Source organism: Sorex fumeus, unplaced genomic scaffold, assembly GCF_029834395.1.
Source record: "Sorex fumeus unplaced genomic scaffold, SorFum_2.1 ptg000030l, whole genome shotgun sequence".
In the NCBI taxonomy this organism is placed as follows: Eukaryota; Metazoa; Chordata; class Mammalia; order Eulipotyphla; family Soricidae; genus Sorex; species Sorex fumeus.
The window spans coordinates 8,673,148-8,685,903 of NW_026606087.1; the positions used below are offsets into that span (position 1 = coordinate 8,673,148).

A 12,756-nucleotide genomic window follows, 5' to 3' on the forward strand; every position below is an offset into this window, starting at 1 on the left:
ATACATTTTATACTGCTGTTAAATCATCACCTTTATAATCAATGAGATTTTTTCCATTCTTACTGCTCCTTGAATACTTCAGGCACACTTCTGTTTCATGCCATTTCCTGGAATTATCTTCCTTCAGATGTCCATTTACTCAGTCTAATGTCCTTTATACTGAAATGGGTGTCCCAGGATGCCACTTATCAAGACTATAACCTGGAGTCTGGAATGTGGCTCAGTGGTAAAGCTCAAATCTCAAATTTTGGATGCATCTAACCCTGCCTTCCCTGGTATAGAAGAAGGTTTACAATGGCTAGAGCAATAATACAGTGGGTAGGGCATTTATCTTGCATGTAGCTGACCCTGGTTCGATTCCTGGCACGTTATATGGTTCCCTGAGCTTGTCAGAAGTGATCTCTGAGTGTAGAGCCAGGAGTAAGCCCCAAGCACCTCAGGTGTGGCCCGCAAACAAACAAAAACAAATAAATAAAATGAACAGGAGTGGGAATTTATACACTCATTTATTATAGGCTAGCAATGTTTCAAATGGTAGATCTTCTAACTGGCCTTTCAGTTCCTTTAGTCTTTGGGTGGCAGATTTGGCATTTTAGGTCCAAGTGCCACCCATGAGTGTTTTTATGAAGGAACCACAATGTTAGACGCCCTCAACACATTTCTTTACACATGTTGTGTAGAAGGAACAAGTGTACTTGTTGAGTTAGTTGATTTCAATGTTCTTTACCATCTTCCGGAAGGAGACTCATCTAATATTTACCTACAATCTCCACCCTTTTTTTTTCTTTTCCCTCCTGGCTTTGCATTCAGGAATTACTTCTGGCAGTGCTCGGGGGAGCATATGGGATGCTGGGAATCGAACCCGTGTCGGCCATGTGCAAGGCAAACGCCCTACCTGCTGTGCTACTGCTCAAGCCCCAATCTCCACCCTCTTGGTGTGCTTAGCCATCTCTATGTAAACCAGCTCAGAACATAGAGAGCTAAACACTAACTCTTCAGCGCTTCCTCTGTTGTTTTCTCTGACTCTCAAAGAAGCAATCTCTGCCAAACACATTTCCTACTGGGAAGGAGGTCATTTTACAGTTGAGTATTCTGGGCCTCTGTGCAGTTTTATATCCCAAGGCAAATTAATGTTGCCAGGCTTTTGTTTCTAACTTGTGTTTCATAAGTTGCATTAGTAGGAGAGGTCTCTAAGCACCTGATCACTAGGACACATAGAATAAGAAGTTTCTGGGCTTTAAAACTTAAATGAGGGGCTGGAGTGATAGCACAGCGGGTAGGGCATTTGCCTTGCACGCGGCTGACCTGGGTTCAATTCCCAGCATCCCATATGGTCCCCTGAGCACCGCCAGGAGTAATTCCTGACTGCAGAGCTAGGAGTAACCCCTGTGCATTGCCAGGTGTGACCCAAAAAGAAAAAAAACAAAAACAAAAAAACAAAAAAACCCCCCAAAAAACCCCCCAAATTTAAATGAGGACATTTAAGCATTTGAGTCTTTTTCCTTTTCTGTTATTATTATTATTATTTTTTCTCTTCTACAATTGTGGTGCTCAGGTATTTCTTGTGGTGGTTAGGGGACTATTTGGTACCAGGGGTTGTACATGGGCCTTTTGCCTGCAAAGTTCCATTGAGCTCTCTCTCTGGCCCTCACTTCCATCTTATCTCCTCCAGTGTAATTAACTATTCTAAGATGTGGGTTAGATCTTTAGATCTAACATTTTTTTTCCCCCTCACACCTGACGATGCTCAGAGGTTATTCTTGGTTCTGCATTCAGGAATTATTCCTGGTGGTGCTTAGGTCAGGGGACCATGTGAAATGCTGGGGATTGAATTCCAGTCGGCCCCATGCAAGGCACTCTACCAATTGTACTATCACTCCAGCCCCAGATCTTGACATTCTTCAGCTTAAATTTCTTATCACCATCCCCCACCGTAACCCTGCCACCCCGCCCCCACAGGAGAAATTCTTTAGCCTGGCATTTGAAGCTTTCTGGTCTTTGCTTCTTTTGGGGTCACATTCTGGGGTGATCAGGGGCTACTCCTGGTTACCCAGAGAATGCTCCCTGGTAGTGCATGGGGAACTCTGTGGTGCTGTATTGAACATGAGGTTATAGGTCAGCAAACACTCTGGCTACTTGAATTATCTTCCCATTTTCTGATCTTTCATAACTCAGGTCAGATGATACCTTCTTCTGGAAACTTGCCCCCTCCCCCCCAATTCCTCTACCCCCAGGGCCATCCCCACTATCTGGGAGAGATGCCTCTTTCTGTGCTTTGTAACTTACCCTTGAGCTCCCTGAACCCCTCATACTGTATTCCTAGTATATAGAATAGTGTGAGCATCTCTTCAAAGGTTTTTGTGAAGCTTGCTTCTTTCCACTTCCCTCTTAGTAACTCAGGATGGTTAGATGCCAGGAGGGGCAGGTGCTATGGTTGCACATGACATGTTAGCTGTGACCTTTCTACTCCCCTCCCTAAGGGAACCTGTGCTTGAGAGAAATACTCAAGTGGGAGCTCAGGAGCAAGTCCAGGGTCGGCCCTTGGGGAAGCAAGTTGCCTTTTGAGGCCCTTAGTAGCAGCTTGCCAGAACAAATCTTGAGCAAACCTCTTGCTAAAAAAATAACAACAATAATAAAGATGAGCGTCTTTATGCTTCAGGTTACTCTGCATGTGCATTTATGTTATATAATCTTCATCAAAACTCTAGCAGCAGTCCTAAAGATTGCCCAAGGTCACACACTAAATGACAAAGATAGGATTCAGGCTATCTACAGCTCATGCTATAGGTATTGACCACTATAGGTATTGCCATCTTGACTTCTGATCTTCAGATTTCGAGTCTAAGTTTTGGTAGAAAACCAATTCGGAAGAGCAGGACAAGGACCAGGAGAAAATTTCCATCTCACCCCCCACTTCAGGGGTGGGCTCAGGAATGGAGGTGAGAATACTCAAAAATAAAAGGGGTTCCCAAGTGGCTTGGGGCCACAGGACTCCCCAAGAAATGAAAAGAGGGTCACTCCGGCGCGTGGGAAACCGTGTGGTGGGGCTGGGGTGTAGGGCTCAGAGAACTGACCGTGGATCCTGGATTTGTCTTTTAGACTCTTCGGGGGAAAGTAGTTGTTTTTGACCCTTTGTTTCCCCTTTAGTAAAACAAGGGTAAATCTGGAGTCAACAGATCCACCCCGTGACCCCGCTATTCGGAGAGTGGAGGTCCAAGTGTGTGAGTGTGAGTGTGAGCGTGAGCGTGTGTGTGTGTGTGTGTTTGTGTGTGTGTGTGTTATGTGTGGTAGCCTGGGCCAGGGTGGCAGTCTGCAGGTGCAGGTGCAGAATGCACCCACTTATTGTGCACCTCCTTAGCCTAGAAAAAAAAAAAGGAAAAAAAAAAGTCGCAGCCCCCGGGGGTGGGGTGGGGTGGGACGGGCGACTGGCAGCCGGGGGCAGCGCTGCGGAGCCCGCCGGGCCCGAAGAGCATCACGTCATCCTTTCGGCCCGGCGCCCGCCCCTTCCCCGACGGCGCCTGCGCAGGCGGGCGGGAGGGGCCGCGGCGGGGGCTCCGCTCGGCGCTTTCCGCCCTTCTGGGCTCGCTCGGGCAGCGGCGCTCTGGGCAGGCGGCGGCGGCGGCGGCGCGGAGGGGACGGCGTCCAGGATGCGGCGCGGGGCGGCCCGGTGCCCCCCTGCTCCGTCACGGCAACCGCGGCGGCAGCGGGGACCGGGCCGGGGGCGGCGACCCGAGCCGCGGTAGCGGCGGCGGCGGCGGCGGCGGCGGCAGCGGCGGCAGCGGCGGCGGCGGGAGGGGCGGCCTGAGGGCGGGCGGGCGCCCGGTGCGGGGGCTCGGCGCTCCGCACGGCCCGGCTCGGCCCCGGCGCCATGAGCGGCGGCGGCGGCGGGGGCCCGGCGCCCAGTCGCTTCGCCGACTACTTTGTCATCTGCGGGCTGGACACCGAGACCGGGTTGGAGCCGGACGAGCTGTCGGGTGAGTGTGCGCCGAGCCGGGGTGGGGGGTGGGGGGGCGCCTCCCCGCCCCCCACTCCCCTCAGCCCCCGAGGAAGCCGGGTGCCGGCGCGCTTTGTCCCGAGAGGCGGGGGCCGCGCGCGGGCCGAGGGGCTGGGGCGTGACGGGTCCGAGCGGCCGCGCGGGCCTCGGCGGAGAGGCCCGGGGAGCGCCGAGGGTGGTCCGGAACCCCGAGTGCTGGCGGTGGTTTCTCAAATAGTTTCTCAAATGAAAGGTTCGCCGCCCCGGGCCACCCGTCAGGGACCGACGGAGTCAGCTCCAGCCCTAGTGAAAGGAAGTTCCAACCAGATTTTGGGGAAAAACAAAAAATTTTTTTTTCGTAGAAAAAAAAAAAAACCAAACAAACTTGGTGAGGATTTTTTCCGGGCCTCTAGGTCAGAAGCCGGCGATCGCAGTTCCTCAAAGCCCTGTTAAGCCTGAGGTGGGCAGGGCCCCCTGGGGTAACGGGACGTGAAGTAATCGGTGAACTTGGGGCGCCCTCGGAGGCGGCGAACTCCCTGGGCTCTCATAAAGGCTCCTGCCCCGTGGCGGTGCCTAGCGTGATGGAAAGTCACGCGTGCCCTTTTGAGAAGCCGGCGGCGTTGGAGAACTGGATGCCGGCGGGGCTGGGGGAGAGGTGTCGGGGTTCGGGGGGCGGGGGTCGCTTGGGTAGCTCGGGTCGGGGAGCGATGGTTTTTCTAGTTACCGAAGAGGGGAAGTGGTGGGAAAGTTAAAGAGGCCAAAAAAAAAAAAAAGGGGGGGGGGATCCCGGATCGGATTTGGCCCTTGGTGCTGTAAGGTGTAAAGTCCCTGTGAATTCCGCTGCAGCGTCATCGAAACCTTTGCATTGCCACAGTTTGCAGAAAAGTTTTTGTCTCGAGGGTCCACTGGCAGGTTTCCTGTGGGCGGAGGTTTGTTGTGTCATCCTGATTCGGTGAAGGATATACACGCTTCCAGTTTTCTCTCTTGATTTGTTCATTGTAAAGTTTCCCTCCTGAAAGTGATTATCCTGTTGACTCATTTTACTTTTCTTCAGAGATGATAGGTCAGCTTTTTTCCCTTTTTTTTTTTAATCACTAGAAAAAAATTCCAATACCGTGAAGACAGTTTAGGTCTGGAGTTGAAGTGATAAAAAATGATTTTCTTTTAAGGAACGTAGTAAATTGGTGACCTTTAACAAGGTCATAAGGATAATGCTAGTTTCTCAAACTAATCACAGGCTGACCATGAAGATCATGAAGCAGTAATATGTTTTGGAGGCTTAGCTTTCTTGTTTGAAGCTCACATTTTAAATCTTTAGTTTTTTATGATATAGGAGTAAATTTTCTATTTTTATTAAATTATAATAGTGAGTTATGTCTGTTATACTTAATAAATTTGTGCCCTTATGATATATTTGTTGAAATTCAGTTCCCAGGATGGGCCAGGAACCTTGCAGAGAAAAATGAGGCCCAGGAAGGACAGTAGGGCCTAATTCCACTGTTAATTCCCTGACTTTTGGTCTAGTGCTTGTGACACAAAATGATTTCATTGCCTGGTGGGGCCTTTAGTAAAAAGTAACATGTTGACAAAGACTAAAAAGAAATATTTGCCAGAAAATGAAACATTTAAGGTGGTGAAATAAACCAGCATTATTTTTATTCAGCGTTTTCGAGTACCTGTTAAATTATGTAGACATTTAATTTTAGAAAATATAGAGAACAGTTTGCAAATGAAAACTTGGGAATGAAACTTGGAAGTTTGGGCATTAAATGGTTCTTCTGTTGACTATTTCTGTAGCTGGAGGCAAATCAGATTACTCTTGGTGGGGTCCCATCTATAAAAAAGAATGTAAGTAAAAAGTATCAAGTAGCCCTCTAAAGTGTTTTCTTTTTAGTGACTGTTAATTAGCTGGCTTTTCAGCAAACTAAAATTATATCCCTTTGAAGGCCTTTTGGGAAAGTAAGGGAAGGGGGATGAGTTGTAGAAAATTTATAAAAAGGGGGTATTTTTCTGTCTTTTTAAATGTGATTGCAGTAATGGAATGCCAAGACCATTTATTCAGTAGGTGGCCTTTGTTAGAATAGGCTCTGATTGAAGGATCCCTTTTTCCTTTATTTTATTTCTGGTGGGTTGGTAGGGGAATTTGAACTACTCAGAGGAAATCTTAGAATAACACAACATAGGAATATGCTAGATGAGGTCAGTTTTGAGTCTCTGTGGTGTGTTTTCTCTCCTCAGCCCATCTTATAGCTCTAAATCTGATGATGTCACCGTAAGTCAAGCTACAGGAAATTGTGAATTGCACTCAGGTTCTCTAGGGAGGTACTGTTTAAGTTCTGTCTAAGCAAATTAAGTTATGAAACTTCAGGTAGCTTCTGTACAAAAAAAAAAAATCCGAACAGATCAAACCTGCTTTTGGTTTTGTGGAAAAGGATTAAAATTCATTCTTTTCTATTTGCAACAATTAGCTTATGTTGAATATAGACTCAGATAATTAGATTTTGTCTGATTCTCTCCCTGTCACTTCTCTCTTCGTGTAGATTTAAACATTAAGGCAAGAAATATATATATATATATATACACACACATATATAATACTGAACAAGATATATATATATATTTATATTTCAGTACTCCTTAAACTCTTTGCACTTGGGACCCCTTTTGCGCAAGACAGTTTTTTGTTTGTTTTTGTATCACACCAGGTTGTGTTCAGGCCTTCTGGCTCAGCACTCAGGGATCAATGCTGGTGGGGTCAGGGTGCTGGGTATTGAACCTAGGTCCGCCGCATGCAAGGCAAGAGCCCTACCCTTTGTACTATTGCTCTGGCCCCTGCCCAAGACAGTTTTTTGCAACTCAGTATATATGGGTATATAAAATGGGTGTACAAATCAAACATTTGATAATAAATTATAAATTGGGGTCGGGCAATATACAGCTGGTATGGTATTTCCCTTGCAAATGGCCAAGCTGAGTGTGTTCTCCTGAGCCCCACCAGGTGTGATCTCTGAGTTCAGAGCACTGAGCACTGCCGGTGTGCCCTGAAAACACACGAAATCATAAATTTATTACTTTTTTTGTGGCTCCTAAGTACTGTTTAGTCTGTGATTCTTAGCTGTGGCCTGTGGCTCAATGCAAGAGCTCATGGATGGGATGCTGTTTGGGCCCTGTAGTGTTGGGGGTTATTACCTGAGTCACCCTGGTAGTGTTAGAAGCCTCCAGTGCTGCACCCAGAAAGTGCTTGGTGGTCTCCAAGGCTGTATATGGAGATACTTGAGGGGACCATGTGATGCTGGGGTTTGAGCCCAAGTTGAGTGCCTGCACCTTAATTGCTAAAAGGGGGGGGCGAAGAGAGAGAGAGAAAAAAAAAACATGACCTTCTCAAGACTGGAAAAAGCAAATTATGGGCTTTTCAAGGCTGGAAAAAACAAATTACGTATCCCAACTGGTGGTGTGCTAAAGGTGTACTAAAGTAAGAAAGTACGTATCTCAAGAGGAGATGTGGGCAAATGCCCTAATACACCCAATAATTAATTTTAGTTTTTGGGGCCACACCCAGTAGTACTTGGGGCTCACTCCTGACTCTATGCTCAGGGATTGTTTGTGGTGCTAGGGGGACTGTGTGGAATTTGCGGAATCGAGCTTGGGCCTACCTCCTGTACTATCTTTCCAGTCCCCTACTTTTTGTTTGTTTGTTTTGTTTTTTTGGCCCACACCCAGCATTGTTCAAGGGCTACTCCTGGCTCTGCACTCAAGTATCACCCCTGGTGGTGCTCAGGGGATCATAAAGGATGCCAAGGATTGAACCCAGGTTGGCTTCTTCAGACTCCTATTATAAAAGAATTTTTTTTTTTTTTTGCCATACCTGGTGCTACTCCAGTATTAATCCCAGCTCTGTTCTGGGTTGTGGGTGGATGTGATAGTCATTCCCTGCTATGCTTGGGGGACCATGCTTTGCATGCTCTGCATGTTCTCCTGTTGCGTTTTCTCATTGAGTTCTCTCTCTCTGCTTAAAACAGTTTCTAAAAAGTTACACGATCCTGACCCACATGGTTTTAAGATACCAGGGGATCAAGCCTGGATTGGCTCCATGCAAGGCAAACACCCTACCTGTTTTCTTCTTTTCTTCTTCTTTTTTTTTTTTTTTTGGTTACTTGAGGTACTTTGTTATAGAAGGAGAGGAAGGTATCCACTTTTCTGGGGGAAGCACAAGTCTGACCAACTTTAGGGAATGGTAACTGCTTTTGTTAGCTTGTCATAGATGGGAATGTGAAAAAAGTTGCTTCTGATTTATGTTTTCTGTCATTGTTAGCTCATTCTAAAGGGCTGGAAATGGTGGCTGGGTCCAGTTCATTCTACCACATTTTTTTTTTTTTTGCCACACGTGTTCATGCTTAGGGAACTATCTGGAGTTCTAGTGACCAAATATTTATTTTGATGTGGAATTCCTGAGTTTATTTTCCCTATCTTTTCCAGAGAGTTGAATTCCAGAATGCTTATGACCTATTTCATTGTAATTTTTTAGTTCCTTTCAACTGACTTGTATTCGAATGGAGATACAACTATCTTAACTTCATGTATCTACTACTACAGTTTTCCCAGGTTCTGAACAGAAGTCTAAAAATTGAAGAGAAGGAATTTATGGCATGGATAGATGGGAGACTGCCCAGTGCGCCTTGTATGAATCTAGTAGAGTAGAATCAGATCATTTCTTTCAGTTGTTTATTTTTGGGGTTTTGTGCCACACTCAATGCTGCATAGGGACTATTCCCTATGCATAGGCTCTCTGCTCCGAGTAACCTTTGGCAGTGCTTGGGATCGTATATGGTGCCAGAGATCTAACCTAGGTTGTTGAAATGCAAGGCAAGTGCCCTGCATTATTTCCCCAGTTCTTCGCATTATCTCTTAAAGTCACTCTTAGAAGAGGAAAAAAATTCTCACTATTCATGAAAATCAGCGTATTGATCAGATAGTACTTAGGGTATTGAGTGGTGAAGCCGGAAGTTTAGATTCATGGAATGTCAAACATTGGAGCCACTTTCATAGATTATATAACCTTCTGGTCTTTACAGTGAGAAAACTCAGGCCCTGAGGTTTGTCTTCCTTGCTACACTGCGTTTTTCCCTCCCTCCCTCCCTTCCTTCCTTCCTTCCTTCCTTCCTTCCTGGCCACACCTGATGCTGCTTAGGAGTTACTCCTCACTATGCACTCAGGAATCCTGGTGGTGCTCAGGAATGCTGGGGTGCTATGGAATGCTGGGGATTGAACTGAGACCCACGTGCAAGCCACGTGCAAAGGCAAACACCGCAAGGCAAACACCCTACCTGCTGTACTATTGCTCCAGCCCCATGTATATAAATATATATATAAAAATATATAAATATATATTTTTTTTTACCACAACCTGTGGTGCTCAGGACTTAGTCCTAGCTTTGCACTCAGGGTTCAGTCCTGGTGGGATTCAGAGAACCATATGTGGTGTTGAGGATTGACCCTGGGTTGTCCATGTGCACAGCAAGCTCTCTGTCCCCTGTACTATCTCTCTGGTCCAGCCCTTGTTCTTTCTTTTGATATATTTTTCATACTCAACATTGACATGACTAGTACGGTTTAAATCTATAAAACTTAAATCTATTCTTCTCTACCCCCAACTACATTCATTGATTAATATTTTGCTCCATTTGCTTTTTCACTTATTTATGTGTGGTTTTTCTCTCTCTTTCAACATATGTCAACTTAATTTCTAACTGGAGTATGTATTTTAGGGTTTTAATATTTATTTTTATTAGGACCGTAAAGATAATACAGTGGTAAGGCACTTGCCTTGCATGTGGCTGACCTGGGTTCGATCCCTGGCATCCCATATTGGTATCCCGAGCACCTCTAGGAATTATTCCTGAGTGCAGAGTCAGGAGTAACCCTTGAGCATTGTCTGGAGTGGGTCTCCATGCCCTTATCCCAATTTTAATTTTTATTAAGAAAAGGGGCCTTCTAACAGTGCTCAGGGGGCTCTGAGGCCACTCCTGGCAATTCTCAGTTAACCAGGCAGGTGGTTAATGCTAGGACTGGAGGATGTGATTCTTAGATTTGATTTTTTTTTTTCTTTTTGGGTCCCACCTGGCCATGCTCACGGGTTACTACTGATTCTCCTCTCATGAGTAACTCCTGGCAGGCTCAGGGGTACAATATGGAATGCTGGGATCAAACTTGGGTTGGCCACATGCAAGGTAAACATCTTATCCACTGTATTGTTGCTTCACGCCTCCACCCTCACACTGTCACTCCTCCATCCCTACTTTTTTTGAGCTAACACCCAGTAGTATGTGAGGACCCATGTTGTGCTAGGAATTGAACCCAAGATTCATACACTTTCAGCCTTTTGAACTGTCTCCCTTGACTGGCAATAAAATTAAAAAATAAAAAGCCTCTTTTTTCTTTTCTTTATTATTTTTTTATGGGGTGTGCTCTCAGGTGTTGCTCATGGGACTGTTGGAATCCCACTCAGTGATTCGGGCTAACTGTGCCAGTAGTTTAGTCCAAGGGTTCAAGGATGTAGGTGCTGGAGATTACCTGGGCCACCTTGGTGTGCTTGGGGGACCTCCAGGGCCACATCTGGTGTTGCTTGTGGGACTTGTGATGCTGGAGATTGAACTAGTATCATCAGCTGCATGCCAGAAATGGCTCCTGTAACTCCTGTACTATTTCTTTGGTCTTCATCATTGATGTCCTTGTGATGACTGGAGATCATACATGTGTCTGGCTGTATTGCTTACATATTTTTCAGTTGTGCTTGCTGGTGGTTGCACATCAGGTAATGGTGCATCTGCTGAGAGTTGCATGCCTTTAATTATGTTTTCTTGCCTGGGGTTTTATTCTTTAGTTGTGCTCAGCATGTGCTGTTTATAGTACTTACTGTGGTTCAACATGTGTATTTACCAGGGGTCACACTTTTTGGCTGTAGTGCTTGGACATCTTTTTAGTCGTAGTACTCACCAAGGGTCGTGCCACTTAGTGTGGTAGTCACATACACTAGGCTTTGAAACAGCCAGAAATCATATGTTCTAGAAGGGATCACAAGCAACAGTGTTGCCAGACTCAAAAACAGAGTTGCTAAGATCTTACTTGACCCATGTGAGGCACTAGATTGAATTTGTGATCATATACTTGCAAGAAGTGTTTGAAGCCACTTCATTCTTCGTCTGGGCCCCAGTTGCCAGATTTCTTCCTTTTTTTCTTTCTTCGTAATTGACAGATGTTTAGATTATGTCTTCAAAGTATTAATTGAGACTGATATTGTCAGATGTTCATGTTCTATAACAAATGACCAAAAGCGACAGAATTTAAGAACTGGCCTTAGAACAGAGTTTATGAAGGCAGTGCGATGTAGAAAGCGATGTGGGGATGGTGAGGTGGGATGTGTGTGTGTGTGTGTGTGTGTTTCTGTTTGTCTGTGTCTGTGTAGCCCTGAGACTATGATGGAGGGAAATGGGCACTCTGGTGGTAGGTATGGTGTTGGAATTTTGTATTCATGAAACCCTACTGTTGATAGTACCTTTAAAAATATATTTTTTGGCAGCAAAATTGTTTTTATTGAGAGAAATTTACATAGCAAGATGTGAGGAGAGAGAGAAAGAGGGAGTATCTGCTCAAGAGAAAACAGATTCTTCTCCAGGTGGAAAAGAGAGAGGAGAGAAAGAACATTGGTTTAAGGGACCATGTTTAAGAGAGAATATGGGCTTGGAAGAAAAGCAAGTGCTTCCCCTCCTCTTCCCTCCCAATCCCCCCCTTCCTGCCTTTGTGTGTGTGTGTGTGTGTGTGTTTGTGTGTGATTTAGAAATTCATGGCAAGCAGATGATGTAAGTGCTACCATAAAGGGAAAGGAAGCAGATTTTTATAGATACTAGGAAAAAAACTGTACTGTGTTCTTATGCTCTTATCCTATACAGTTCTCTAAACCAGATCTGTTTAGTCCATCACCTCCCCAGGGAGTAGCAATTTGACAATATTGTAAAATTGTGAATTGCAGTGATGTATATATAGTGTCCTTGCTTCAGAAGTCACATGATGAGTGATTTTAGTATATAAAACTTTGGACTAAGTTTATGAGTGTGGGTCCTGTTGTGGTAGAAAGTGAGAGCAAGTGACAGCTTTCAGACGACTTTTTTTTTAATGTTTCCAAGGGGTCACATTTAACTTCATTGATAAATGATGGAAACAAGTACAACTTAGACAATATAGTGTTACCTGGGGTTTTATACACACTTGTTTGTAGTGCTTGTACATTTACTTGTGCTTGCTAGGAGGTCAAACATCAAGTTTGCAGGGCTGGGGAATGGAACAGTAGTACAGCAGGCAGGGCATTTATCTTGTGGGTGACCCATCTAGGCTCTGTTTCCAGTACCAAATATAATCCCCTGTGCTCCACAAGGTTTACAGAACTTATGCACAGGGCATCAGTGCTTGCTTGCCCAGGGTTGCACTATTTTAGTTGTAGTGCTCTCAGGTATTATGGTTGTAAATTTTTTTTTTTTTTGCTCTTTTTTTGGGTTCACACCCAGCAATGCACAGGGCTTACTCCTGGCTCATGCACTCAGGAATTACTCCTGGCTGTGCTTGGGGGACCATATAGGATGCTGGGAATCGAACCCAGGTTGGCCATGTGCAAGGCAAACGCCCAACCCACTGTGCTATCGCTCCAGCCGCCCTGGTTGTAATATTTGACAGTGGTTGCTTACTGGGAATCACTCTCCTGGCCAGAGTCCTTGCACAGCTTTTAGTTATGG

At 45.5% G+C, this 12,756-nt stretch overlaps 1 protein-coding gene across 4 annotated transcripts in view; it reads left to right on the plus strand.

Annotated features, from left to right (window-relative positions):
* Window positions 1–3,776: 3,776 nt before the first annotated feature.
* DENND5A (DENN domain containing 5A) overlaps window positions 3,777–12,756 on the plus strand; it is a 99,855-nt gene continuing 90,875 nt past the window's right edge. For 2 of the 4 annotated variants that reach the window (XM_056116036.1, XM_056116037.1), the window contains exon 1: window positions 3,777–3,974. In XM_056116036.1, the coding sequence (XP_055972011.1) occupies window positions 3,869–3,974 (106 nt within the window). In that variant the 5' untranslated portion in view covers window positions 3,777–3,868. The remainder of the gene's footprint in view (window positions 3,975–12,756) is intronic. The other 2 variants (XM_056116038.1, XM_056116039.1) reach the window with 2 other exon arrangements.